General features: G+C 47.4%; 1 protein-coding gene across 6 annotated transcripts in view; it reads left to right on the top strand.

Annotated features, from left to right (window-relative positions):
* KCNIP1 (potassium voltage-gated channel interacting protein 1) overlaps positions 1–26,389 on the top strand; it is a 364,985-nt gene that overhangs the window by 178,292 nt on the left and 160,304 nt on the right. Inside the window, exon 1 of one of the 6 annotated variants that reach the window (XM_068698192.1) lies at positions 24,081–24,328. The exons of the other annotated variants lie outside the window; for them this stretch is intronic. Within the exon in view, the coding sequence (XP_068554293.1) occupies positions 24,148–24,328 (181 nt within the window). The 5' untranslated portion in view covers positions 24,081–24,147. Of the gene's footprint in view, positions 1–24,080; positions 24,329–26,389 lie in introns of those variants that run through there. 6 annotated transcript variants of the gene reach the window in all.

Here is a 26,389-nt window from a genome sequence, read left to right as displayed (position 1 = left end):
CCAGCCGCACACGGGCTGGTGTTTGGAAAGCCCGGGGCAGGGCTGTGCCTCGAGGGGAGCTTGAGAAATGCGTAATTTTGGCCAGCAGTTATCCTAGCGCATCTCTGACTAATGAAAATGAAAATTAGCGATTGGACACGCTACATTTACTCCCAGAAATGACTGTGCAATATTAACAAATGCTAACAAATATTAGCACATACCGTGCGTGTGATCGCTGTTGTGGGCCCTCGTCTGACAGCCGCGGCTGGCTCTCTGGGGAGAGGTCTGGGAATGCCAAACATTGATCTCAAATCTCTCGGTACTCCCTCGGTGGCTGTGGCGTTTTTACATCTCTTTTCAACGCCTAACTCTTTTTTTAGCCTACTTTTGTAGCTTTGAAAGACGTCTTGTTGGGTGTGCCAAGCCTGACCTCTTCGTGTTCTACCTCTTTAAGAACTTCTTGGACGTTGTTGCAGTAGTGCGGAGAGGTTTTTGTTCATTCCCCTTGAAATTACTTGTACTAGGCTGAGGGATCATTTCGGATAAATGCAGATTGCAAATGGAGCAGTGCCACTGACAGTCTCCTGGGCCAACACATGGCTGTGGACAATGAGTCACTGCTCTCCCTTGAGACAAATAAAGCAGATTCTCACTAGTGTTTGGTCCTTAAGGCTCAGTGTTGTCACAGAGGATACCAGTAAGATAAGGGCAGGCTCACAGTGAGTAGAACAAAAAGAAACCCTGGGAAAAGGATTTTTTTTTTTTCTGAAAGAATGAACTCATTATCCTTGAAATAATTATTTTGATAGACTCCCTGTGGTCTCCTGGAGATGTGTGTGGGTTTGCATCCGTGCAGCTGAATCAGGTGGATATCCATCAGCCCTGGTTAAACATGTCATCTGTAGTTGCCTTTCCAGGTGCCAAAGCCCATCAACATTTAATGGGGCTGATTATTAAGGAGCTTTTGATGTGTTCATGCTTCTCCGGGGCTGAGCAATGCAATGCCCGTAACACTCAGCGTAGCGCTGACATTTAAATGTCAGATAAAAGCCTTTCCGAGCTGGTGCCATCTCCAGGGGGACGTGTGCTTTATTACTGGGATGGCCTCGCAAATACTTGGATAATGTGACTGCGATTTCAGGTCTTTGCCACAGTTTTGCTCTACAAAGAGAGGATTTAAAACTAATTATTCCCAGGACCCGCATAACTTAGGGAGTCAGTAATGAGTGGTACAGCAGCCGCTGTGCGCAGGGGGGCTGTGGGGACAGGCATGGGAAGCTCTGAGCAAGAACCACGATGTTCTTATGAAATACGCCCAGGAATGCTAGTAAAAATGGCAAACGTTTAAGTTGCTATTGCATTAAAACCTTCTTGGCACACCCTCCTTGGAAACAGTGAATGACCACAGTAGGGGCAGCCTCCAGACCTGCCCCAGGTCCTTGCACATGAGCCTGCACTAGAAGGGGGCGTCCAGCAGGGCCTGAGGCATCCCCAGCCCCTGGTTTCACTCTGGGTGCTGTGTCCTGCCCCGCAGCAGGTTCCTTAGTCCTCTTCTCATTGTGCAATAAAACAGCCCTGGTCCCACTGCAGGGAAACAGCAAGAGAGCCAAGAGCAAAATGTGCCCTTCCTGCCTTTCAGCAGCGTTCTCTTTAATTTTTAATGATTTCAAATTACCCTATTCACGGGGCTTCGGAATAATCCATAATGTATGCACGTTTGGTGGGGGACAAGTGATGTCATCCATCTTTTTCAAGCCTGAGATTATCATGTTAAATGTGGTGCTGACAGTTTGAAATCCTTTATAAATGAATTAAATTGCTTTGTAACATCTAAAAAGCATCGTCTGCACTTGATCACAACTGTTCCTTTTTGAGGTAATAAATAAAGTAATAAAAGCATTTTTCATTTAATTGTTTGAGGCTTGGAATCAGATTTGGGAAGAAAAAATTGAATATAAGTATGAACTCATGTTTCTAACGGCTGTTTTATCTCAGGAGGATCATTGGCTCCCTTTCATTAAGAGCAGTTGTGCTGTATTGAGAAGCCTGAACCAAAATTCGAGCAAGAAAAGGGAAAACAAGGAAATTAACCCGTCCTTCTTCCTTAAATGACTCTGACTGAAAACAAAACTGGGTCGGCCTGATCAGTCGAACACACTGAGCCACTGCACCGTGCTGGCACCAGTGCTGCCGGGCTGTTCTGGATGCATGGTAAGGGTACAGGCAGTCGTCCCCCAAAGGGACCCACAAAGAACAGAGGCACATTGAAAGAAAGTTCCTTACTTTCAGTCTGTCCATCCAGAGATGCACATGAGCAGTAACTGGGAACTCTCCTCACCCCGAGTCAGAAATACCTTTGCAGAGTACCTGTGTATTTGTGTAGCCCAGGGCCAGGTAGTGTCTGCTCTTGTTCAGAAAGTTTCTGCAAGGAAATCTGGGCATGCCATTGGCACATGAGGGCAAGTTAGTGGCATTGATGTGCCAGTGACCGAGTGTCAAATGCCCCATTTGTGTTTGCAGCACAAGCAGACTGCACCGAACTCTCTGCTTATATAGTCTCTCAGACACACTGCAAAGAAATCAAGGTAATTAGGAAATAATTAGGATCTATATTCATTCACCTGCAAAAATGCTTTATTTTATAGAGCTTCTCAGATTGATCACAGAAGGTAAATGGGATCTCTCCTTCCATTCACAAATCTGTCCCTGTACATATGACAGAATTAATTCAATACTAAGCTAAGATGTACTGAATAAAACTGCCCTGAGATGTAAGGCATTGGCGTGGAGGCAAGTGGGAAGGAGTGGGAAGCAGAAAGGTAGGGAGAGATCTGAATGTTTGAGCCCAAATCTGGAAAGGAAAAGTTTGAGTCTCTCTGTTTCAATTATTTCTTATTTATTCACCTGAGCAGTCATTTTTAACACTCCGGCAGTTGCTGTTGGATGTGATCAGTATTCACCCTGCTCTCGGTGGCAGAGCAGGTGGGCGAGCTGCACACCATTCTTCTCCCTCGCTCTGTTTTGCATAAGCACTATTAAAATATAACTATTCACTCTGGTGCCATCTATGCTAAACAGAAATGCAAATCACTGTCCTAAAGGCAATTCAAAGGATTACTGAGCGCTGTATACTTTTTAATCATCGTCTTGTTACTCTTATTACCACTAGCAACAACGGCGTGTTCTTTTAATCTGGCGATCCCGGTGCTGTGAGGGGCAGGGGCAGGGCACCGCATTCAGAAGGGCAGGGATGCCTGCACGGAAGGAGAGTAATGAGGTTTTAGCCTTTGAATTAATTTTGTATTGGGATGAACTTGAGACCTCTTAAAATTCAGCTAGAGATGTTTACAAGATGCAGAGCAGGCCTGTGGGCAGAGCCAGTGGGTGCGGAGCTGGCCAGGCCTGATTCAGCCCCGCGTTTGCACCCTGGGGACACCAGGTCCTGTGGAGGGCCTGGGCCCCCATCGAGCTATGAACTCACAAGGATACAGCTCAGGAGCAGAGCTGGTAATGCAGCCCTGGGAGTTAATCCGTCTGCATTCCAGTTTACAAGAATAAAACAGGGAGCAAGAAAGCATTTTGCTGCCACTCCCTGCAGGACTGCAGAAATTCAAAGAGACGTGCGGCATTTGCAGCTCTGGGCCATGTCTGAATTACCTGCGGTCCTGAGCCCGCCCCTCCCCAGGGAATACCAACTTTTCCATATTTCTCTACTGAAGCTTGAGGTTTGATCTCTTCCACCTGATTCAAAACCAGTCAACACGCCAGGTGCTTCAAAGTCGATGCTGTCAAACCCAAGCCTGTGCCTGTCTCCCTTAGGCTGGCACCCGTTGCCCGCAGGTGCCAAGCGAAGTCCTCTGCTTAACTTCTTCCAGTTCCGCTCTGAAACGTAGGTGAGTTTTTAATTGCCATGTTCTTTGTGAGTTGATTATATTCCTGGTTCCTTGTTCTGTTCGATAATAATTTGCAAAGGCTAGAGTTAGCTGTATTAATTCATCGTGCATAATTAATCTCGCATAAATTAGCAGTGTAAAAGTTCAGTGCTGTGACTGGGCCCGTCAGCCAGGCTCGGTTCTGCCTGGAAAAGAGGCAGCTCCGAGCACGTCTCCGTCCCACCTCCTTTGGGCACCTATTTCAGTGCGGGATGAATCACATGCTTTCCTTCTCCTTGGGGAGAAAGAGCCTGGATGACTCACAGACACCAGCAAAGTGTTTCTAAATGTTAGATGTCCCGGTTAAGCTCACCTCCCTAAGCTCCTTCCGAAAACACAGAAGAAAATGGGCATTTTCTGAGTCAAGCTCAGTGGGCTTACTTTGGAGGCCTCATACCTGGCCCTGTGGAGACGCTTGAGCTTTCCATGGGAGTGGGGCTGGTTGCAGATGCCTGTGTTAGGGCCTTGCTGGGCTGCGTGCGGTGTCAGGCTGGGGCTGTGCCCCACAGCGTTAGCTACGAGCCCAGGGGAACAGATGCCGTGCCTGCAGCTGTTACAGATGCTGCGAAGCATGACCCCAGAAGTTGAACCATAAAATCCTATTCTAGTCCTTAGGAAGGCTCCCGAGTTCCTGCTGGGCTGCATAGGGTGGGCAGAAAGACTTGTGTGGTGCTGCAGTATGGGATTTTCGTTTTCTTCACTCTCATTGTGTAAACTCTTCCTGAGGAGGGAGCAGAAACCTTTTTATTGTTACTATTGTTGCCTATGAACTAAATTAATAAAGGAAATGCATGACTGTGGTTGCCACACCGGTACCGCTGCTGGATGTGGGTGGTGAAGCCCTGTTCCAGCAGAGCACTCAGCTGCGCTTTGTGCCCTCGGGCTGCAGGTCCAGGACATGGAGTGGCTCTTTGCGGTAGCTCCTTGGCCAGTTTGGTGCTGGGCAGCAGTTAGCTGCCTGCCAAAGGTTTGCTCCTAATGTGGGTCGAGGTTGTGTTTTCATTGTGTTAGATGGCATGGATATCTTGAACTCTTTGAAAGCCCCAAATCATCCAAACACATCAGTTCTTATTGCATATGTCCCTTTAGGTTTGGGCATATTCTGCTAAGCCTGCATGCTCTTTGATTTCTACTCTAGTACTTCTCATTACAATAAATTTATCTCCCTTATAAATATAGTTAAGATAATTGCTCCTTTTACAGCCTACACTTACCTTAAAGCTTTTAGCTGAGGGCTCTGGAGAAGCATTTCACCATTGCAGCCACAGGAGTGTCACACAGCCCTGCTGCTGCTGTGCCCAAGCCTGAGTCAGGATCTGTTGAGGGCTCATCAGCTCCCTGAGAAGGATTCAGCTCCTTCCCAGGCCTGAAATAATGTTGATCACAGAAGAACCAGCATACTTGCAAACCACTATGTGGCTTGATGAGTGAGCTGCTATTTGCCATGGGAGGTTGCACGCTCTGTGCTCACCTGCTTTGTGCTCGTCATTGCTGCTCCTCCATTTGGCTGTGGAATAGTCGGCCTTCTGCATGGGTAGCTCGCTGTGGTCAGTGTCTGGAAAGGGGTTGTTGGAAGTGAGTTAAAATCTATCAAAGGAATTTAAGAAACAGAAGAAATTATTTGCACTTCACTGTAAAGAAGGTCCCCTTTCAGCTATGCAAACAGCAGCACCAAGATCCTACCAAACAATGGCATATTTGGGAGAGCTGGCTGAGCACGGCCCATTTGAGCTATTTTCTTAAGAGAAAATGCAGCTCTCAGGAAGGTAATTTCTGAGAATTTCATTTTTACTATTATATATTTTACCATCATTTTGACCTAAATCTTTTGCCAAGATGGTGCAAAGCATTTCATAGCGTGTTGGTGTTAGCTGGGACTGCCCGTACTGCTGTGTACCGAGCCGTAGCTCAGGACACCCCATGTTTCGCTGCTTGAAGGATGGCACCAAACTCGTCTGCAGGTTTCTTGCTGGCCAGGGCCTGTCACTGCTGTCAGAGGGCACACGGCAGGGCCAGGGCCCGGGCAGCCACAGGAGGACAGGAGCAGCAGGGCCCTGGGTCTTTGAGCGCTGTCCCTGAGCATGGAGCCAGCATGCCGGGGAGTTGCACTGTAAGATGGGTGGAAAATCAGCAGGATCAGGCTCAAAGCCAAACTCTTTGGATATTTAAACTCTACCAATGAGTCAAGTTACTAATATTTTCTTTTGCTGGAAGCAGTACCTTTGGAGGATGTACTCACCGCAGCACTAAATCTGTTGCAGCAGATTAGCAGCATCGTTACAAGGGAAAGCAGGCTTGGGAAGGGATGGCTGGCAGAGGGGGGGGAGGCTGAAAGCATCCACAGTCCCTCAGGACGATGAAGTTAAATCATTTCAGCCTGTAAAAAAAAAAAAAAAATCAATTCCCAAGTTGTTTTGCTTATTTTATCCTGGTTGCTGTACGTTTGCTTCTTCATTGCAGCTCGGGATATGCTGCCTGTGATCTATCTGCCAAACCATCGCGTTGATTTACACCCCTGCTGCTCACGTCCAGTTTATCTCCCTTGCGAGCAAGGCGGCAGTTCTCTTCCGATGTTGTGACTTTATTATTGGAATTTATCTTGGGCTGTGACTACAGCACGGCGTGCTCGCCTCTTTGGGGGAAGGAAAAGCTTGTTGGGTCCAGAGGTGCCCTCTGCCCTGGGAGCACGGGGCGCGTGCAGAGCATGGCTATTGACTCCGTGCCTGCCTCAGAAGCTCTGTTCCCACTGCGTTAATAGAGTTTAAGGAGGCAAACAGGAAGAAGAAAGCATTTTTCTTATCATGACAGATCAATTTAGGATGTTGTTTCCAACTTTGTAATGCTCTAGATGCCATTTCTAACGAAAATGTTTTAATCTCTGTGGCAGCCTAAATGCACCTGATAGACTATATGCTGTCTCTGGCTTGCGTAGATAAAATAATTTTACTGTTAACATCAATAATTCTCTCTGTTTCCACTAAAAGCTCTTCAGCATTATTCACGGGAATTGAAATATAGATCCAGAGGCAGCGCAAGGTGCTGTGAATCGGAACAGCTGTGGCTCCCTCCTGGCTCTGCGGGGACAGGTTTCTGCAGCTAGGGGAGCGAGAGGGATGCCTGCAGGCAGGGTGAGAAGACGGGAGCACAAGTTAGTCCCGTGCCCAGCTCCACGCCAAAGTCACCATTTGAGGAGGCAGTGGAGTGTTGGCAGGGATGGAAAAGACACAGATCAGGGAAAATGTGCTCTGAATATAATGCTCTGAAAGGCTCCCAGCACTTCAAAATGCTGCCAAGTGACTCAGGCATTGCTATTTTTTGTAGTTACTTTGCCATCTGAAAAGCACAGAGCAATTGGAGAGGTTTTTAAGGTAAAAGGATGCCACCTGCATTTCACTGAAAATAGGGAGATTTAGTCAAGGATGAAAATGTACTTGGTAGAGGCAGGAAAATGACCCCTGGGAGGGAAGGGGAGGAAAGAGCCCTGCCCCAGGCACACACCTGTATCAGGACATGGCTACCCAGCCCTGTCTTCAGGCAGCCACATCCCGTCCCCGACCTGCCTGAGCTTCTTTGCAGAGGGGCACAAAGGATGCAGGAGGCTGTGTGCTCCTGAAGGCTGGTACACATTGGGTACGGCACGGTGCTCAGGTGGGTCACAGGTATCCAGCCTTCCATGCCGTGTGTCCCTATAGACCCAGAGAAAAACGCCGACGGAACAGGAGGTTAAGAGTGATGCTTTTTGCCTGCCTACCTTTTGGGAAGTTCTTGTTCTGATTTCTCCTCCTTTCTCTCCCCCTTTTTTCGATGTGTCAGTGCACATTTCTACATGAGTCTTTGTGCTTGCATGGAGAGGGCTGCAAATCACGCATCAGGCTCAGCTGTTTCAAAAACCAATTACAAAAGATAAAAAAACTAAAGTACAAAAAGGGAAGAACTAAATGAAAACTGCAAAATGAATCAGGAGGGGGAAAACTGGGTAAAAAGAGAAACATCCAAGCTAATTATTGGAAAGCCTCTGGTTTTGAAAAGGGACATATTTGATGGGGGAAAAATATGTGTTGTTTGATATCGTTTGATTCAGTGCAATCCCAAGATGCTAATTAGCATGCAGCAATAGGACAGTGCTCCTCATAGCTTACCTACACCTCTAATTTCCAAATTTCTCTGTCAAGCTGTTTTGTGTAAATTAGTCTGTTTAGTTCAAGAGCTTGTGCCTCGTCATTATTGTCTGCGGTGCCTTATTAGACCGTCCCTCTGTAATGATCACTTCACAACTAATAATATCTTCAGTTTGGGATCTGTTCCTATTCCCTGATCTAAAGCAATAATCATTTTCTGTGCATAAGGAAATTTGCTATCCATTTCACTTATGCTGGCTGATTTCTTTCTACGCATAATAAGAGTTTTAGCACGGCCCATTTATCTCCAAACAGCTTGACTTATCACAGAGATGCTTTGGAAGCCATGAACTTGGGTTTTAATCGGACATGGATGGGAGCATGTGGGCTAGCACCTTCCTCAGGAGCTCAGCCCCATGCTGGCTGTGGATGAGGGACCACCAAAGCCGTAGTGTATCATCTCTGCCAAGGGGTATTGTAAATATCATGTGCTGTTAGCTGCTAACACAAATCCTGTCATGGCTGGGAGCCGGGCCATGTAGGATGAGGGTTTCTGTGCCCCCTGGCCCCACACCGTGCGGGGGGCTCCAATGGCCCCAGGCTGCTGCTGGGATCGCCACCGGGCTCAGCACCTGGGGAGGGCGAGGCTTTGCTGGGAGCTACAAGCTCAGAAGGGATTTTTCACACCGCATGGACCTCCACACACACACAGATGAATCAGTTTGTGCTGGTGAGGGGACACCAGGTGCCACAGACAGTGCCCGTGTCGGCGTGTGGGTCCATCTGACATGGCCTGCGCGGCCACCCCTCAGCCTAGGCCTTCTGCCACCGGGATGCTTTCCCTCAACAGCCAGATCTGATGAGAGAACCCCGTGTGTTGGCACGGCACGGTGTTTCCTATCATGGATTTAATATTTCTTCAAGGTATTTCAGCTCCGGTGAATTGAAACACCATCTTCCCTTCCCTTCCCTGCCTGCTGCTATTCCTTTCCAAGAATAAGCCCATAATTCACTTATTGAATAATAACTGTCACGTTTCCTGAGAGCACAAACCTTATTTATGGCTTTGCCCCCGGGCAAGAGGAAGCGAGGAGCTGCTGACAAAGACCCAGCTAGCTATTTATGTCGAATTTCATTTTAGGGAAGGAGCATCTTGACCTGCTTTCATGGTCTCTGAAGCGGTGCCAGCAGCGTAGGATACAGGGACCGTGGTCCTCAGGGGACTTCCATCATGCCAAGTGGAGCTGGAATGTCAGCTCCTGCCTTTACCAAGACAAGGTGGGCTCCAGCACTTGAATTTAAGGATCCAGGCCATACTGGCGTGGGGAATGGCACTTAGCTGGCGAGGGGCTTGTGCAGGGGTCCTGCAGGTGGAGGATGTCCTCAGATCTCCATCATGCGCTTAGAGATTTGGGCATGGCACCCTCTGCTTCATCGGCAGAGTGATTGGGGGTCCTATCATCTCTTTTATGTTTAGAGACTTACACTAAACATTGGAGATCTAAAGTGAGGTTAAATGTTTTAGTGGTTAATTATGAAACAGGGAGGAGCTGCAAGCATTTTGGGCTGGTGGAACCATCTGCTAGAAGTAACCCATCAGGGTCAGACTCTCTCCATTTTTACAGAGGCTTCCTGAGTAAACTCAGGTATTTATGCATGTGTTTGCCATTCACAGGCATTTGGAAGTGGCTCACGGGCCTGATCTACCCTTATGCTTAATGTTTTACTGGTTTATCATTGGGCACTGTGCAAGCCTGAGCTCCCTGTCAGGGGTAAGAGAGGGCATGGAAGGGGTAAAGCAGCAGGGGCAGTGTATGGGCTGCAATTCAGCACAAAGCCCAGAGGGGCCTCAGAGCCCCACTGATGGGCTTCATCTCTTCGGGCAAGGACAGATCTTTGGCACCTTGATCTTCCCACCAGCAGTGGGGCCCGGCTGTCCCCAGGGAGAGGTGCAGCAGCTGAAGGCAGTTCTCAGAGCTGGGCACAGGTAGCCTCGAGTCTGGTAGCCTCTGTGCCCAGGGAGCCCCAGCAGTTCAGTTATGTCCATTCTGCACCCAAAATTGGTGTTATCGTAAAGACCCCATCTACTTTACAGGGCATTAGAATAACTTGGTATGTGGCTATCAAAGCCTGTAGAAGTCTTCCTGTGGGGATGCCATAAGTAAGCATAACGATAATGAGAAATATCCGATGTGAAAAGCCAGGACAAGTGCACTGCAGTCTATGCTGAGGATTGCAGTGAGATGAAAATGTTCTGGAGAAAGAGCTTGCCTACAAGAATAGTGGCAGGTGACTACCTGTAGCTCACAATGATTTCTCCATAGCCGACACATGTATTAAAAGCAATTCATCACTGACCACTCTTGCTTAATGATGCCATGGAGCAAAGAGATCCCTGATGCCAGAAAGTGACTGGAGAGATGGCTCCAGCTCATGTGTCCCTTGGGGAAAACATCACCAGTTAAGCAAAGCATCTGTAAGGGACTTACAGTGTTAATAGTGTCAATACATATTTAGATGAACAAGAACATATCAGTTTGCTTCTGCTTCTCCGGCATGGTGTGCTCAGTGGAGACACTGAAGTTGGTGAACCTGTAGCAGAGCTATTGGAGTTGGATGGTCCACGACGGCCATTTCCCACTGATGTTGTGCAAAATGGATGTAATTCTATTTCTTTCCCCAAGTGCTCTGAAATTGCATGTTGCGTGTTTCAGACAGAGACTCATCGTGGGAATTCTTTTTCTTGTCCAAGGCTATGACTCCGTATGGCCACAACCACATTGCAGCTGATGGAAAATGTTTTTTGTGATTTAAGAAGCCCAGAAATCTTTGTGAGCTGAGCTGGAGATGCCTCACTGAGATGTTTAACTTGATGAAGCGTTTCTGAGAACTGGGAAAAGAAGCTGGACAAGAGTGTACAACGTGTCCCTGGGGTTGGCCTCGATGCTCACACCGAGCAGTACAAACTCAGGTATAGGATAGCATATTAAAACAGCTCCCCACAAACCAATTTAATAACAACAACGTGTAAACAACAGCACGGCAGCAATAAGGCAATTAGCAGTAAACTGAGTTACACAGCGGCGGCTGAGATCGCTCCTGGTGCTGTTGCTTTGGAAGAGCAATGAGCCCAGCATGCGGGGAGCCGGGTGCTGTGAGCAGCAGCTCTGCTGCCTGCGGGAGCCTCCTTGGCCATGGCACCAGCCCCAGACCAGCACCATGCTGTGCTCCAGGAACCCAGGGGCCGGTGCTGCAGCTCTGGGAGCAGGGTGCTGGGGTTTGTGCTGTGCTGCACCTTACCCGGCCGCCGGAGGCTCAGGGCAGAGCTCCTCGCTATCCGTACTGCAGTGTCGTGCTCCTTGCCTATCTCCTCTGCTTAAACACAGCAAAGGGGCACTGGGAGCCTGTGACTGCAGGTGCTAGGGACTTGCTCTGCGTTGTAGTACCGGCCCTCATCAGGCTTAGATTTCCTGCTGTCACTTTGGTCCTGGTCACTGGGAAGTGAGCGTGTGGGTGTGGTAACAGCTGTGAGAGCAGGCAAGCAAAGTCTGCAGCTCCTGGGTAGGTTTGGTGATAGCAGCTAAACTGACAGTGGTGACAGTAAGTGAACCACAGTGAGTAACAGAGTGAGGGACCCTGTGCCTGGCGGCTCAAAGAGTTTTGGTGCCCGTGCCAGTGTGTGCTGGCAGCACGGCCTGTGGCCTTACCCAAGGCAGCAGGCTGTGCAGGCAGATGAGGAACACAGCACAGCAGATGCCTGTGGCACAGGAGGAGATTTTCTCTACCAACCCGTGGCCCCGCAGGCCAGCCCTGCTCCTCCAGCAGCTGGCAGGGTGACGGTGTGGGTGTGACGCTGCCTGCTGAGCTGCCCGGGAGCAGAGAGACCTGGGCAGTTCTGGGGCTTCTGCAGAAACGTGGGTGCCTTTATACCAGAGGAGGCTGAAGGGATCGGCAGTCCTGGCTGGAGACAAAGCCAGGCTCTGGTAATGTGCGTTTCTCATCCCTGTCGTTTTTCCTTGGAGAAGAGAGGAGCAAGGGGAAGTGGCTTTGTCTTCGCTGGAAGCTGGTGTAGATGAAAAACCAGGCTCTTCTGCTCCCTAACCATGCTGGCTCTGATAGCCTAAACACTTCCAGTGAAAAACACTTGGGAAAAAAAAATAGCACGGATATTTATTATCCTTTTTTTAGAATAATTTTACTTTAAAATGAAGGTTGTCAAACAATACCGAAAGTGAAGGTAACATAAAAGAGAAGACTTTGCACCTTGGCAGGCTCTTTTGTCTTTGAAAGAAGATCTTTCAGGGGTAGCAGTGTAATATCCAAAGGACTCACGGCTACACACAACAAGATTAGTTTCTCTCATCTGAAGACAAATGAGATATTTGTGAGCAAATGCAGAGAAGCGTCTTCCTCCTGCCTCTTCCTTGAAAACAGAAAACCTGCTTCCAGAGCTGCCTGATTGACTGTATTAGACAGCAGCGCAATTCAGATGAAAGATTAGCTGACATTTTAAATATCTGTAAGTTTAATGTAACAGGTAAAGACTGTCTCGCAGGGATATTATATCTATGGAGTCACAGTTTTACGAGGTGATTATAACGCAAGCAATTGACTGCCATGTGGAGTATGTGCTAAATGATATCTTGAATAATGATGGTTCACTTGGCAGCCTGACAGGTCCCTGATCCATTTATAACGGCACAGAAACGGGGATGTGCGAGCAGCTGCCAGGTGGCACTGCCAATGCACTGGGATAAAGTGGTGAAACTCAGCGCCGTGCAGAAGTCACCATGCAGCATTTGGAGGCCTGCAGTTGTACGAGGCTGTGAACGGTGGTCACAAACCCAGATTTCTGCTCCAGGCTTCCCAACGTGATGCAGTGCCCATCCTGCGAGGGGCTGGAGCCCCCAGGAGCCATGCGGAAAATCTGCTTTTAATGCTTCCTGCAAGGAAGCAGCTTGGAGTCGGGCCCAGGTTCTGCTATCTGAGCTTGAAGCCGTTCCTCTGTGGTTTTAGGGGTCTGATCCATCTGCAATGCCTGCATGGAAACCAGTGTCACTGCTCCCTGCCTGACAGCCCGTTAGATGTGAGAACCCAAAGGTAATGCATGGCACAGATCTTGAAAGCAGGCCTTGAGTGCTGCCCAGGTGAAGTGGTGGGGGCATCACTAGCACCCGGCTACTCTTGGCTTCTGAGAGCCCCCTCCTCTCGCAGCGGGCCCAGGACCTGCGCTCTGCTGCTTACAGGTTGCTGCTCCAGCCTGCGAAATGCTGCGTGGCCACTTCTCCTGTAATCAGGGACTCTGCTGACAACAATGCCCCGGTGCAGATAAAAGCCTGACGAATTACAGCTCCTCAAGTCTTGAGTACAGGCAAATGTTATGCAAAGAAAAAGAGCAAGAGACCATTTCAGAGCCTTTTGTGGTGATTCATCTGGGAAATTATCTGGGAGCAGATAATTTAATACTAATGGCTTTTTTTTTTTTTTTTTGGTCCAGCATCACTGTGAGATGATATTCCAGCATCCTCTCTCCATACAAAGTGGGCTGCTTTCTGCTTTGAAATTCCTCAGCTGTGCAGCCAGTGAGGGGTGGGAGCACCGAGTCCCCAAGTACAGGACAAATTTTCCTTAGGACTGCAGCACCTGCTGGGTACTGGAGGCTTTGCTGAATGCATCAGGTACCTTCTGCAGAGCACCAGCACAGTCTGGGGCCTGATGTCTCAGTTGGTGCCAGCTGGGTCACCGCAGGGAGTTAAGGACCTGAGCACCGGGAAGGTGTGCAAGGCCCCAGCAAAGGCACTGCGTGCAGAATGGGAGAGAGCATGACGGGGGAGGCAGAGGACAGGCAGAGCAGGGGAATTGTTTGCCAATTCCTGTACTGAAAATACTGGAATTTTTCATCTGCCTTGTAAACAATGTTTAGTTTTCAAGCTGCTGTGATAAATCAGCTGTAGCTGTTAGGATGCAGTGGCAGTAACAGCATGGGCAGCCTGACTTGGCCCTCTCCCTGCGCTGCCCTTCTCCAGGACTGTGCCCTCACCACCAGTCTCTGCACTCTGTTTTCTCTCCTTTCTCCCTTCGACACTTCCATCTGGCAAGGAGAGCTTGCACAAGTAGACTGCCCAAGCAGCCAGGCCTGCTCCCAGAGACACAGGGAGAGCTTCTGCCCAGAGGCTTGGCAAGGAATGATTTTCCATCCAGGTATGGGATGTGTTTTTGTTCCCCTCAAAGTTTTCAAACTCTCCCTGGAGGAAATCAGAAGCCAACCTCTGCATTTGTTGCTGCAGGAGCGCAGCTGGGAGGACTGGGCAAGTTTCCCTGTCGGGTGGCTGGCACAGCACTACACAGGAGTTGGTCCCCTGCAGTAACCCTTTCGGCTGGGCTGAGTTTTTGATGTTGACCCCAGTTTTTGCTGGGCCATCATCTTCAGCATGCCCTTCTTCCCTCCCTTGCCTCCTTTGCTATACCCATGGCTGCTGAAGAGCTCGTGATTTCTGCTGTTCCTCCTTACAAAGAACCACCCTTTGGTCTAGGGAGTTCAAACCAAATGTTTTCCAGTGTTTTCCAGCACTGGCTCCACTGCCCACCCTCTCTCCCTCCAGCCCTAGTTTTTTTTTCAGGCAATAATTAAACCCAGTGGTATTCCGAGATGTGGTGTATAACAGAAAATAGACTGAAACAAATTAGAAGGAAATGCATTTGCAATCAAAATGACCCCAAGGCGTAACACATGCTCTTTCCCCCATGCGTCATGATGAATGGTGGTACAGGCACACCGCTGCGATGAGGAGACAGCGCTGGCAAACGGGTTCCTGCAAGTGTAAGAGCGACGCGAAATCACTGCTGCTGCTTTTGTGCCGGGTGGTCAGGAAAGCCTCCAGTGTGAGAGCTGTAGCTGAAGAATAGAGGGAACGTTCGAGCCAGCTAATATAAATTCTGTAAGATCATAACTTCCTTCGGCATGCACAAGGTAAAGGAAAATAGCTACAACTAATTGCGTTTCAATGTTACACACCCCTTGGTGCACCTGTAGAACTTCCCACTTAATGATATCTTAGGTGTGAAAACCTCTGGTAAAGAGCTTTGTGAGTTTGAAACTCCATGCGTATTTTCAACATCATATTTTGTGTTTTAGAAAACCTTTGAAACTCTTTTTTTCCACTATCCTTATTCTCTTGTGGTACAAAGGAGAAGCTGACATGATCATTTCATAGCAGAAAAGTAAATTCTTTGATACCGAAATTCAGGGAAATACCTTTTTCTTTTTTCTTCATTTTTTAACTAAGAGTGTTTAAACATTAGCTAGAGAACAGGAGGGAGATGGGAAAATACACAAGAGCTGGTGTTTAATCAAGACTCCACTACCTGACCAGTCTTCAAAACAGCAGCAATCAATTCCATGGCAAAGCCTTTTGGTTGCTGCTACAGTCCTGGGAACCTTAACTATAAATAAAATATAAAATTGCGGATGTCAGAGTTTGCAGACTAATTAGCAGGATAAAAGGCTGTTTGCAGATTTGTTGCTGATCCTGGGATTTTCCTGTGGACAGTTTTGCAAGCCTCAGTGATAACTTAAAACCAGGGTTCCTGATATTTTGGATGGCCTCACAGGCATTGGCTTGAAATGTGGGTTAGCAAGGATAGCGCCCTATGAATGCTTAAACAAGGACGGAGGATTTATGTGCTGCTCAGGGAGCATCTCGGCCTCCTGTACCACGCAGGGGAGGCAGGGAACAGCCCCTGGCAGGTGGAGTGCTTGAAGCTGTGGGGAGCGGTGTGGCAGAGCTCCAGATTTCCTGGCAGGCAGCATTTCTGTATAACCTCCCAGGGTTACTGCCGGTGGCTGTGCGGCTGGTTTTGCCCTGGGGGCAGATGAGCCCTGTGGGAAGGGGCTCTGCCAGTGGCCAGGGTTCATTTTGCTAAAAATCTTTACTCCTGTAAAGCTCAGCATCTAGAGATATAAAGTGTAAGGATAATAAAACACAACCATTACAGGTAGCATTAGGCAGAACAGAACTGCACAGCCCCAAACTGCTGCTGGGCAGTCCCAAAGGAAACCAGGATGGGAACCAGGCTCGATTCATCTTGCTGTGGAGCATTCCCCGTCCTTCTGCTCTGCACCTCGTCTTGTTACGGTGTGGCTGGGGGCTCTTGCTCAGGTTAACAGCATTGGGTGCTGTGCCTCCTACGGCCCTCAGAAGTTGTCTAAACACTGCATCCATCCAATGCTTCTGCCCCCGCAGGGTGCTGAGCTGCCTGGGGGGTGCGGACGGACACGCACCCCCTGCAGGAACTTGCTCCTTTGGGGATTGTCTGTGGCTTGTGTTGTAAGCAGTAGCGTGTTAGTGGAATTTGGCAAAAATTAAGAAATTAGGCAGTATGTCCTGGCTTCGTGTATACAGAATGCCGTGATAGTTCTTTTGCATTTATTTAGATTTGAGAGTAAATTTCAGCGAGTCACTCACCTGTCAGTATCGGGTATGGGGATTTGCTGGAGGTGCCTGTTGGCATCGCTTGGGTCTGGCTGCACGCAGCATCTCAGCCCCATCTCTGGCCACAGCCCGGTGTCTGCTGAGGGCCACAGCTAGTGGAGCAGAGCATGCTGTTAGAGGGCTGCGTGGTGCCTGGCGTGGTTATAACCAGCCCGTTGTCCTCACACCACCATGCCTTGACTGGTGGGAGCTCCTTGGAGGAAATCCAGCAGCATCTTTTGTAGAAGTGCATAAAGCAAAACGTGAGATGGCATTTCTCTCTTTTCCCTGGCACTGTATAGCTGTCTGTTGGTCTTGCTGGGGTGAAGCGATGCATGTCTACCTATTGCCCAGGCACCGAATGCTCCTTCTGCCACCAGCAGGGTGCCCCCTGCTTAACCGCGGTGCAGCGGGGGGCTGCAGACACAACAAACATGAGTAGTGCAGGTCAGCACACACAGTGCTTTCCCCAGGCAGTCCTTTCTGGGGCTACCAGGATCTGTAGAGAGATGCCTGTGACACTTGCAGCGAGCAGGGCTGCAGTGTGTGACACTCACTCTTGACCGATCGGACAGTTTACCAGCGGTAAGGAGCAGTCGGTGTTTGTGCTCCAAACGCTGACTCAGCAACCTCCAGCCCTTGCTTACCCTTGGATTTATTGGAAAAGTGCTCTTCCTGCAGCGCCGTGAGATGCACTTGAGCTGTTATAGCTGCATAAAAAGCATGATTTATGTTCCCTCTTCCACGGTGGTTCTTCCAGCAGGGACACTGGTTTCACGTTGATCTTCCCTCGCCTGCAGACAGGTCCGCCCCAGCAGCACATGAGCGGTGCCAAGTTGAGCACCCAGAAGATGGTGATGCCAGGATGGAAGTTTCCCATACACAATAAACTTGCTGTCTTGGTCACACATCTTGGAAAGGCAGCTCTAGCGGGGAGCAATGCCTCAGGGTGCCAAGGCCCAGCTGAGTGGCCAAGAAACCAGATCACCCAAATGTTTTGATAAAAGAAAAAGGAGGTGATTTTCTGTATCTTTACCTACAAAGCCAGCTGACTTGCTGGGGCTGGATTTCCAAAAAATAATAATTAAAAAAAAAAAAAATCCAATTATAAAAAGCTTTAGCCCAAACCAGTGAGCAGAGGAGCTGTCCTGGGCAGCATCAGGCAGCAGTGCCGGCAGGCTGCTCCCGGCCCCATCGACGTTTTACAAATAAGTTCATTACAAAGATGTGCTCCATAATGTGGTGGAGTGTCTGTGTGATTTAGGCCCCAATTTGTACTTGCATGATATACGTCTTCTTGCATCTACTCTTCTTTTACTTACTGACTCTGTAGTCAATTCTGGGGATGTTATTGGAAGTTTGTTTGGCAAATAGAGGAGCTATTACCAGGCAGCGCTCATCACAGGGACTTTTCAAAATTGCTTTTCCAGTAGCAAAACATTAGATAATAAAATGACAGTACACAACCCATTTTAAGAATACCCTTCCTTGTTTTCTCTGCTGTAGTAGCTACAATTGATTTATTTCACAAAGTTCATCATGTTTTATAGGATGGGACCATCAATCACATACCTCGGGCTGTCTCATAAGCAGAATTCAGTTGTGACAATCTGAATGAATACAAATGGGTTGCCAAAGTATCCATCCCTGCGCGTGCTTTCACAAAAGCTGAAGTAAGAATATTGTTCATTCGATCTGGGAGGGGGGTTGAGATCTCTGAAGGTGTGTTGTCTAGAAGAAAGCAGCAGAGAAATTAAGGCCTATCAATCAAATCCAGCTTCAGAATGTTAATTGATAGTTGCCAGGCATCAGATGAGCGTAATAATCTATCAGCCAACCATAAAAGCAAACCATTGGCAAACTGGTACCAAATGTCTATTGAAGTCCATCGGGGATTGAACATGAGAAGAATGCAAAGGCAATGCCTGCTGCCTCCTTATTTTCTTTCCTTTTTTTTTTTTCCCACCTAAAAGTCTCTGTTTATTTTTCCTATGCAGAGTGAATGGCTGTTAACTTCTTTCTTTGCAGCACTCCAACTTGTTAACTCCCATTCAGAAAAAAAATCACAACAGAAAGAAAAAGCAAAAAGAATGAAAACAAAAACCTGCAGAAAGCCTTGTTTTCATTTCACAGACAAGGTGGTAACTCGGATCTTTGCATTCAGAAGAATATGAAAGGAGTATTGGAAGAGGAACAGATTTTATTTTTGTTTGTCTTCTCAGCTTTGTGCACATCCATTCAACATGAGAGAGTAAAACAGAAATATTCTCCTGCATCCTGGCGTGGTCCAGGAAACAAAGTGCAGTACCTCTGGGTGCTGGGGCTGCAGCGGGAGCTGCTGGTGGCTGCGGGCGGAGGAGCTGATCCCTCTGAGCTGGCCACGTCGCCTTGCCCCCATCCAAGGCTCAGTGCTTTGTCCCACCCTGTAAAATGGGGGTGAGCTGAGCTAAAGCTTGTCACCTCGTGTATGAATGTACCACAGCTGAGGGAGCTGCTCTCAAACATCCAATGGTTAAATTGCAGCCAAGCCTCCCTTGGGCTGGCTCCTTCTCCCCTGGGTACCGCCTTCTGCCTCAGCCAGGTCGATGTCATAAGGGGCACGTGCCCAAAGTTCACCATGGGGCCGTGATCTAGTGGCATTATGGAAATGTAGGAGCAGCAGTGAGGGACTGCAGGAGCTCAGCTGCCAGCACAGCCTGCTCTGAACAGGGGTCAGGGTGCTCAGGTACAGACAGGACAAATCAGAGAACATTTTCAGTGTACCTGATCAGGAATCTGCAATAGGGCAGATTGTTCCCTATCTCTTTTGCCAGATTTACACAGTCATTTAGAAACAATATAATTGAAAAATCTCTTTAGCTCAGGATAATATTTGACAGTAGAAAACAGAGGAAGCATTGGTAAACACACAGGATTTTTGTGCCGTGCGCTAGCAAAAATTGATTTGTTTGTCTTTGGGGCAGGAGATATTAATATTGGCCAACTTCAATCATATTTCTTTGAGAAAGGCAGCTGAAAGATGCTCCATCAGCTGTCTGTCCTTACCTATAATGCTGCGTGTCAAGAGCCACCCACCCAAATGGAGCGTGCGAGTAGGGCAGCTCCTACAGCTCCTGCAGCTCCTGTGGGTCTGGGCTCATGCACCAGTGCACAGGACACTTAACTTCCCTGTTGACAGTGGGCTTTTCTGTGCTTTCTGATGGCTGCCATGGTTAATATGTTGTGTGTAATGTAAACGAGTGGCAAGTTAGGATGTTGGGCTTGGTGCAGGACACCACAGATGCCCTGAGTTCAGTACCCAGAGGGTCAGAGGATGACAGAATCAGGCTCCTGAACCATTGGCATAGCCAGACCCGTCTCTACTTGTGGGATTGTATGAGATCTCTCTGTCTGCTGCCATTTCATTTACTTAAACAGCTCGGTAGAGATGAGAGCTTTCTCCTTCAGTGTGGGCGTTATGCATACATAGGCACCGGGAGCAGCTTACACCTTTCATTTCCATCCTGCCAGGCATAAACGCCCCTGGGCAGAGCTTTATGTGAAACCCAAAGGCAAGCGTTTACATGGAAATCTGCTAAATGCAGATTTACATGGAAAACCTCCTAAATAATTTTATTTGAGATGCAAAGTTTTTATCCAGACCCGACTTTTCAGAGAAAAAAAAAAAAAAAAAAGCAACATTTAACACTAAATAAATGAGATGCAGAGAGAACTAACTGAGTTTCATCTGCCAGAATTACTCAGCAGTAACATTTCATTAACATTAAATGCTCATCAATAGCTTTACAAATTAGAGCGGTCTAGCAACTTTCCATGACTCCAGGCAACTGCCAAACAGTAAGGAGAGCAACGAGACAAAGCTGAAGCAAAACCTTGTTAGGCGTTGGGTCTCTTTTCTGGACAAAATAGTTTTCAGATTAATGTGGTCCAGAGAATAAGTACGTATGTGTACGAATGTACATGCAAATGGATTTATACACATATAAACAGGACATGGAGACGTTCAGCTGTGTAGACTGAAGTGTCAAACTACAAATGTAATACTGTGCCCTCCAACAGTTTCTCGGGAAAAGCCCGTTTGTGCAGGATTTGATGGTTGTTTATGCCACGAGCTCCACCACCTCGAGCTGTCCTGCCTGAAAGATCGGTGGAGCAACCCCAGCATTACTGAACACTGAGCTACAGCTGGGTTTAACCACATACGGATTTGGGGCATCCTTAGGTGTAGGACATTTAAAAATAACTTCCTTTTTCAGAGATGTACCAGGAAAACATCCAGGCAGCAACTTGTTGCAGTTGTAATGCCATTTATATATCAGTGTTCCTTGGTGTTAACATAATGGGCCAAGCATAGAAAATAGCTGGGGACATCAAGGAGAATATGGCTTCATGAAAACAACATTTGGAGCTAATTACAAGACCTACGGGTTAGAACAACACTAAGCTGCCAAAAATCCCTGGATAGTTACTTATTCATACTGAAATGAAATCCAGCAATTGAGTGGGGAAATGTGGCCATAATAGAAATCATGCCTGGAATATTCATAGAGAAGTTTATCAAAGAGACTTCTGTGGAAAACACAGTATTAACATTTATAGGCTCTGAACATGTCCTTTAGGACACTCTCCTAATTTCACTTTGAGCTACATCTTCTTTATGCAGCATTAAGTTTAACTCAGCAGACCATGTTTATTAAAAAAAAAAAAAAAAAGTACTTAAATGGAAACGTATGTAATGAAATCTGAGGCTGGAGAAAGACAGACACCTGCTGTAGTGCTTGTTAACCATGTGTGGGATGTGGTAGAGGTGTTTATATTCAGCTGTGTCTGTAGCTAGGGTTAATCTTCGCTATTCCTACCGTCACACCACAAAAAAATCATTTTTTCCTTCAATGAGAAAATAGAGAACTTTGCCATTGTGCAGAGATTGAAGCATCGTACCTCTTCAAACAGTAATGTATTGTGTAGCCCTTTGATGACTTGTACAAAACTGAGCTGCTCCAAGAGACTATGTATAGGGTTTTCCCTTATGTTGTGTTCTTGTATGACTTTTTTTTTTTTTTATTGAAGATTCTGGCCTTGAGTCACACTAGTGTTGGTGGTAGTGCAGGACTGAGTGCAATGGCATTCATTCCTAATTCTCTTTGCAAAAGAGCAGAGGAGCAGGTTGTAGAAGAGCAGTTGCTGGGCATTGTGTTTGTGTCCTGCAGCTGCAGTCATGGGGGGAAGCTTTATTAGCCTGAAAGAAAGGCAGTGTATGGGATTGCTCTGAAGCTAACCTGCCGTTTTAAGTCCTGCTCAGCCAGGAGTTACAGCTGTGATGGAGCTTGGTGCTGCCGAGGAGCACGAGAGCAGTTGCAGGAGCTCAGCATCTGCTGTGCCTGGGGCACGCAGCACGGTTGAGCTGCCCTGCAGCAGGGTCATGCACAGGCATGGCTTGGTGGCATTGATTGTGCTCAGGGGAAAGGAAATCCAAAGCAGTAATTGTATGTACCTTTCAAAAGGACTGCTTCAGCATGCCTAAAAAGCTATTTTTTACCCAGTAAATATGAGAGAAAGATGTGAGTGATAATTGGGAATTAATTAGAAGTAGTTTAGAAGATGCTCCAATATGGCACCATCCCCACAACAACGAATGAGGCTGCTCTCGTTATAAATTATAACAACTGGGTTTAGAAAGGAAATGAAAACATCTCTGAAAAATAATTAAAACAATTTGTTCCATGAGCAGAAGAACTAGAAAGACCACGTTCCCGCACATTTGCGTCCTGTCTCCCCTTGCCACCCTCCCACTTCTCCGCAGCCTACCCGATGGCAAATCCTGTCCTGTCCCGAGGTCGCTGCTTCTCCTTTGCTGAGGTCTCGCAGAGCAGGCAGGACCTGAGTACCAAGTGCTTCACCATTGCTGGGGTGCAGCATGGCTGCTCCATGCTGCTGGCAATTTTCCAAAACCTGGGAAGAACTTAAGAGAAAGCCTCTAGCTCCTGGCAAAATTTGATTGACATCGGCCAAATTAAATCTCAGGAGGGACAGAAGGAGCATCAGGACTGATGGATGTGTGAACGGGCAGACCATGAGAACGCGAATCTCATTTGTAGACTTTTGTCCTAAGAAAAAAACAGGAAATGAAGAAATGGAAACTCAAGCCTGGTGGCTACAGAGCCCCCTGCCACACCTCCTCGTCTAGCACTGCCAAAAGCAGGTATTGAACTGAAGAGATGGAGACAAACATGTTCAAAGCAGAAAGTCTAGGTCACTATAATTCATACCCAGGGAATATTTTTTTAAATAGTGGTCTGAAAGCTTTCAGTTTGGCTAAAAGGTTTGGGAATTGCATTTGCTAAAGAGCATAAAGAGGTTTATGGGGCTATACCACAGGCTGCTTTCCCTCTTCATTTTACTAAATACCCATAAATTGAGAGCCCCATGCAATTTTGACTATGCTTAGCGTTGTTTCAGGTTGTACACCTCATGTTCTGCTGTAGAGAATTGGAAATATTTGGCTATTTGATAGCATGAGGTTTGCTAGCACAAGGAGCAGTTGGAAAATGATTCTGAACATTTTTTTTCCTTCTAGGAAATCTTGGTTTTGTGTAGAAAGCAAAGCAAAGAGGAATCCCTACCTCCTCGTCTGAAAATGGGGGATCTCATGTTTTGCTTATACCTATAGATAGTTATAGAAGATGGAGACACTCCATAGAAATTTCCTTTTCATTCACAAAAGTGTTTTGTTTCTGACAAGCTGAATACCACTTTCAGTCACACTGTAATGCATTGTGAGTGTAGGCGGTGCAACCCCCAAGTATCTCTGTACTGAACTTGGGAAAAGGCTTCAAGTGTAAATATTTCCTGTCAGCATCCACAGGGCTCTGGTGCTCCTTCACAACCCTGGCAGTGCTTTCAGCATCACTGTGGCCAGGACATGTTGGGACACACAGCATGTCCTTCTTGGCAATGTTCAGCCATCCCTTTGCTTCTTTCCTCCATCTCCCTTTCTGTCTCTTAATATCAACAGCGCAAAGAGCGGGCACAGGGGCTGTCTGTGTGTTTAGGGCAGACTTAAAGGATACATGAAAAAGGGTTGTGCCACCCATAGGTTCATGCATTGCACTACCCCTAAACGGCAAATTTGATGGCTCAGAAGGATTATGGTGGCTGGCTGTGGCAGGGGGCCCTTGTATCCAGGCAGTGCTCGGCCTGGAAGCACAGAAGGATCCTTCTCTGCCCTGCATTGAGGGCACCGTCAGGCTCGGGTACTGCCATGCACCCTGCTGCTGAACTTTGTTATCGAGCCAGCATGCTGTCTGAGGCATGCAGAGTTTCTCAAGACCTCAGCCCCTTTTCCTATGGCTTAAGCAAAAGCCCTTTTTCTTCCTGAGCCGGGGAAGCCCCAGGGGAGCACAGAGATGAGGCCGCAGCTCTCCTGGGAGCAGCTGCCGAGGCTCAGGCAGTGCCCGCAGCGAGGGCAGCCCTGTGGTGGGTGGGTTGGTCAGTCAGTGACACGCAGCTGATGGCCATCACTCCACCACCTCAAATGGCAGCTGGTAGCTGCTGGGAGCTTCCTCAGGATCCCCACCTGGCTGCAGGCTGCGTCCTCTGTGCCCCCAGGCACCAACACCCCATGATGTGGACAACAGGCCCTCTATGTCGGAGGTGTTGCCAAGGGCTGGTCAGACTACCCCCATGTCACAACCATCACAACCGCCTCTGTCACAGCTGAAGAAGGGCTGTTGCCATCTGTGCCTCCCTCCTGAGGGCAGCAGCAGCCCCCATACACTGACCGGGCCCACCTCGCAGGATAGCCCGCTGCCTCCCCAGGACCCAGGTAAAAACAAGGAAACTTGTAGCACATAATGGATAATGTTAATGGATAATGTAATTATCCATTAGTGGGTCATTACCCACTATTGGTTTTGCACACGGGCAGTGGTGAAGTTGTGAGAAGTTCAAGGTCGATCAAAAGAGGCTTCATGGCCCTGGGACTATAGGTTAAAGGTTCAGGAGCACAGGTGGCGTTTTCCTCTCTCCTTCCAGCCACAGGGGATGACGCTGGCAGCAGCAGCAGACCCAGCTGGCTCTGAGGCCGGTGTCACCAGCAGAATTATTGCGTTTTTAGGTCATGGGGTGGTCTGCACAGCACTGGGCCTGGCAGGATGCGCCTTTCTCAGAGACTTTTGCTGACAAGTTAGCAGGGCTGACTGAAAGCACTTTAAACTCGATTTGAGGAGGGTAAGGGAGAAAATCAGGCTCACTGGTGATCAGCTGTGTAACAGCACAGCAAAGGTGGAGCCCCTGCTCTGAGCGAACCTAAACAGCTGCCCCTGCTTTGCTGGGAGCTGCCTGCCTCTGCCAGCCTGGTGCTTGTGGATGGGGAGGGAAAGTGGGTCCGGCCACGGAAACCCTTCCTCTTGCTGTACCTACACCCAGCTGACTGAAATCTAAAGAAAAACCTGACTTCTGTGCAGAAATCTACAGAATTAATTACCCATTGTTATTATGTCATTAAAAATACAGATTTTAACATCCTGGACAATCTTAACACTGAATTGTGGAAGACCCTCTGCTGTCATTACCTGAGATGACCTGAGAGGGCAAGGTTTGATAAGAGTGGAGTCATATCTGTGTTCTTTTAAGTCTGGCCAGTGTAAGCAGCAAATAAGACAAAATCTGAATACTAAACACATCAAATCCCTTTGCTGTTTTAGACTAATTATTTCAGTTAATCTAAGAAATTACACTGCCTTTCCTTACAAATCTTGTCACCTTAACTCCTGCTAACAGGTCATTATTTTTCACCTTCAAGAAAAAAACACTTAAAATACATCTTCTTTCAGTAAAATTATTTTTCTGTATAGTAAAATTATTTTTCTGTATAGGGAAAGCCCTTTCTCTGTAGAGAAAGCCTCTTCTGTAATGATCTGGTAATAGAGAAGTTTAATTTTAATGCTTCATGCTGCTTGGGATTCTTTAATCCTCACTTAACCCTGATAAACCCTAATTTGTACTGCTGCTTATTGGACTATACTAAAAGGAAAGGTTTAAAATCTGTATTTTTATAATTTACCTGTATTTCTGGTATACTTTGTATCTTGTCTGTCTGGTTTAAAGGCATCAGAAGGGCTGCTCGTGTTGTCTGAAGCCACTGATGCGGTCGTTGGAGGGCTGGGACTGTACAGATGAGCCCAGTCCCTGCAGTTTTGTTTCTTTTGTGCCTTTTTGAATATTCTTCATTTCAGTCTCTCACTAAAGAAAAAAAAAAAGGGAAAATGATGAAGCTTCTATGCTCCCATGCACACCTGGCAGGTCTGGATTTGAATTAAATGAGAAAGCAAAGTATTTGTGATGAAACAGGACAGTTACATGCCAAATGATTACAGAGAAATGGAGCTGCTTCAATTATTCATTTAAAATTTAGCCTCTTCTTTTTGGTTTCTGTGCTATTTTGTGAATCAGTTCTGATTTTGGTGAAATTGGTTGTTTGTTGCTAAGTGTTCGTAAGAAAGAAATTCTTAGTCTGTGCATGTTTTCTTTGGACTATTTGCTGCAGTGATGGGTCATCTAATTACCTGGTGATGTCTGTGCTCAGTGCATGGGTCTCTGAAATCTTTAACTACGGAAACGAAGTGAATACAAAGCAGTTTCAGTGGGAAGGTTGGGGAGGGATTTTCATTTGTATGTGATTTCAGTGCAAGGCTGAAATTCATGCATGTTCTTCCAAATACAATTCAGGCTGCTTAACCTGTGACTAAGAGTCCTGTGAGTAAGAACACTTCTGTATTGATTTAGCAACCAATTATTACATTATTTCATCATTGTCACAGTAATTAAGAAGGATTTCTCGAAGTCTGGTATCTTGAGCTTCTACCTTGGAAACACAGTCAAAAGC

The sequence above is a fragment of the Anas acuta genome, chromosome 14 (assembly GCF_963932015.1).
Source record: "Anas acuta chromosome 14, bAnaAcu1.1, whole genome shotgun sequence".
Lineage (NCBI taxonomy): Eukaryota > Metazoa > Chordata > Aves > Anseriformes > Anatidae > Anas > Anas acuta.
This window is presented reverse-complemented; position numbering and strand designations above follow the sequence as displayed.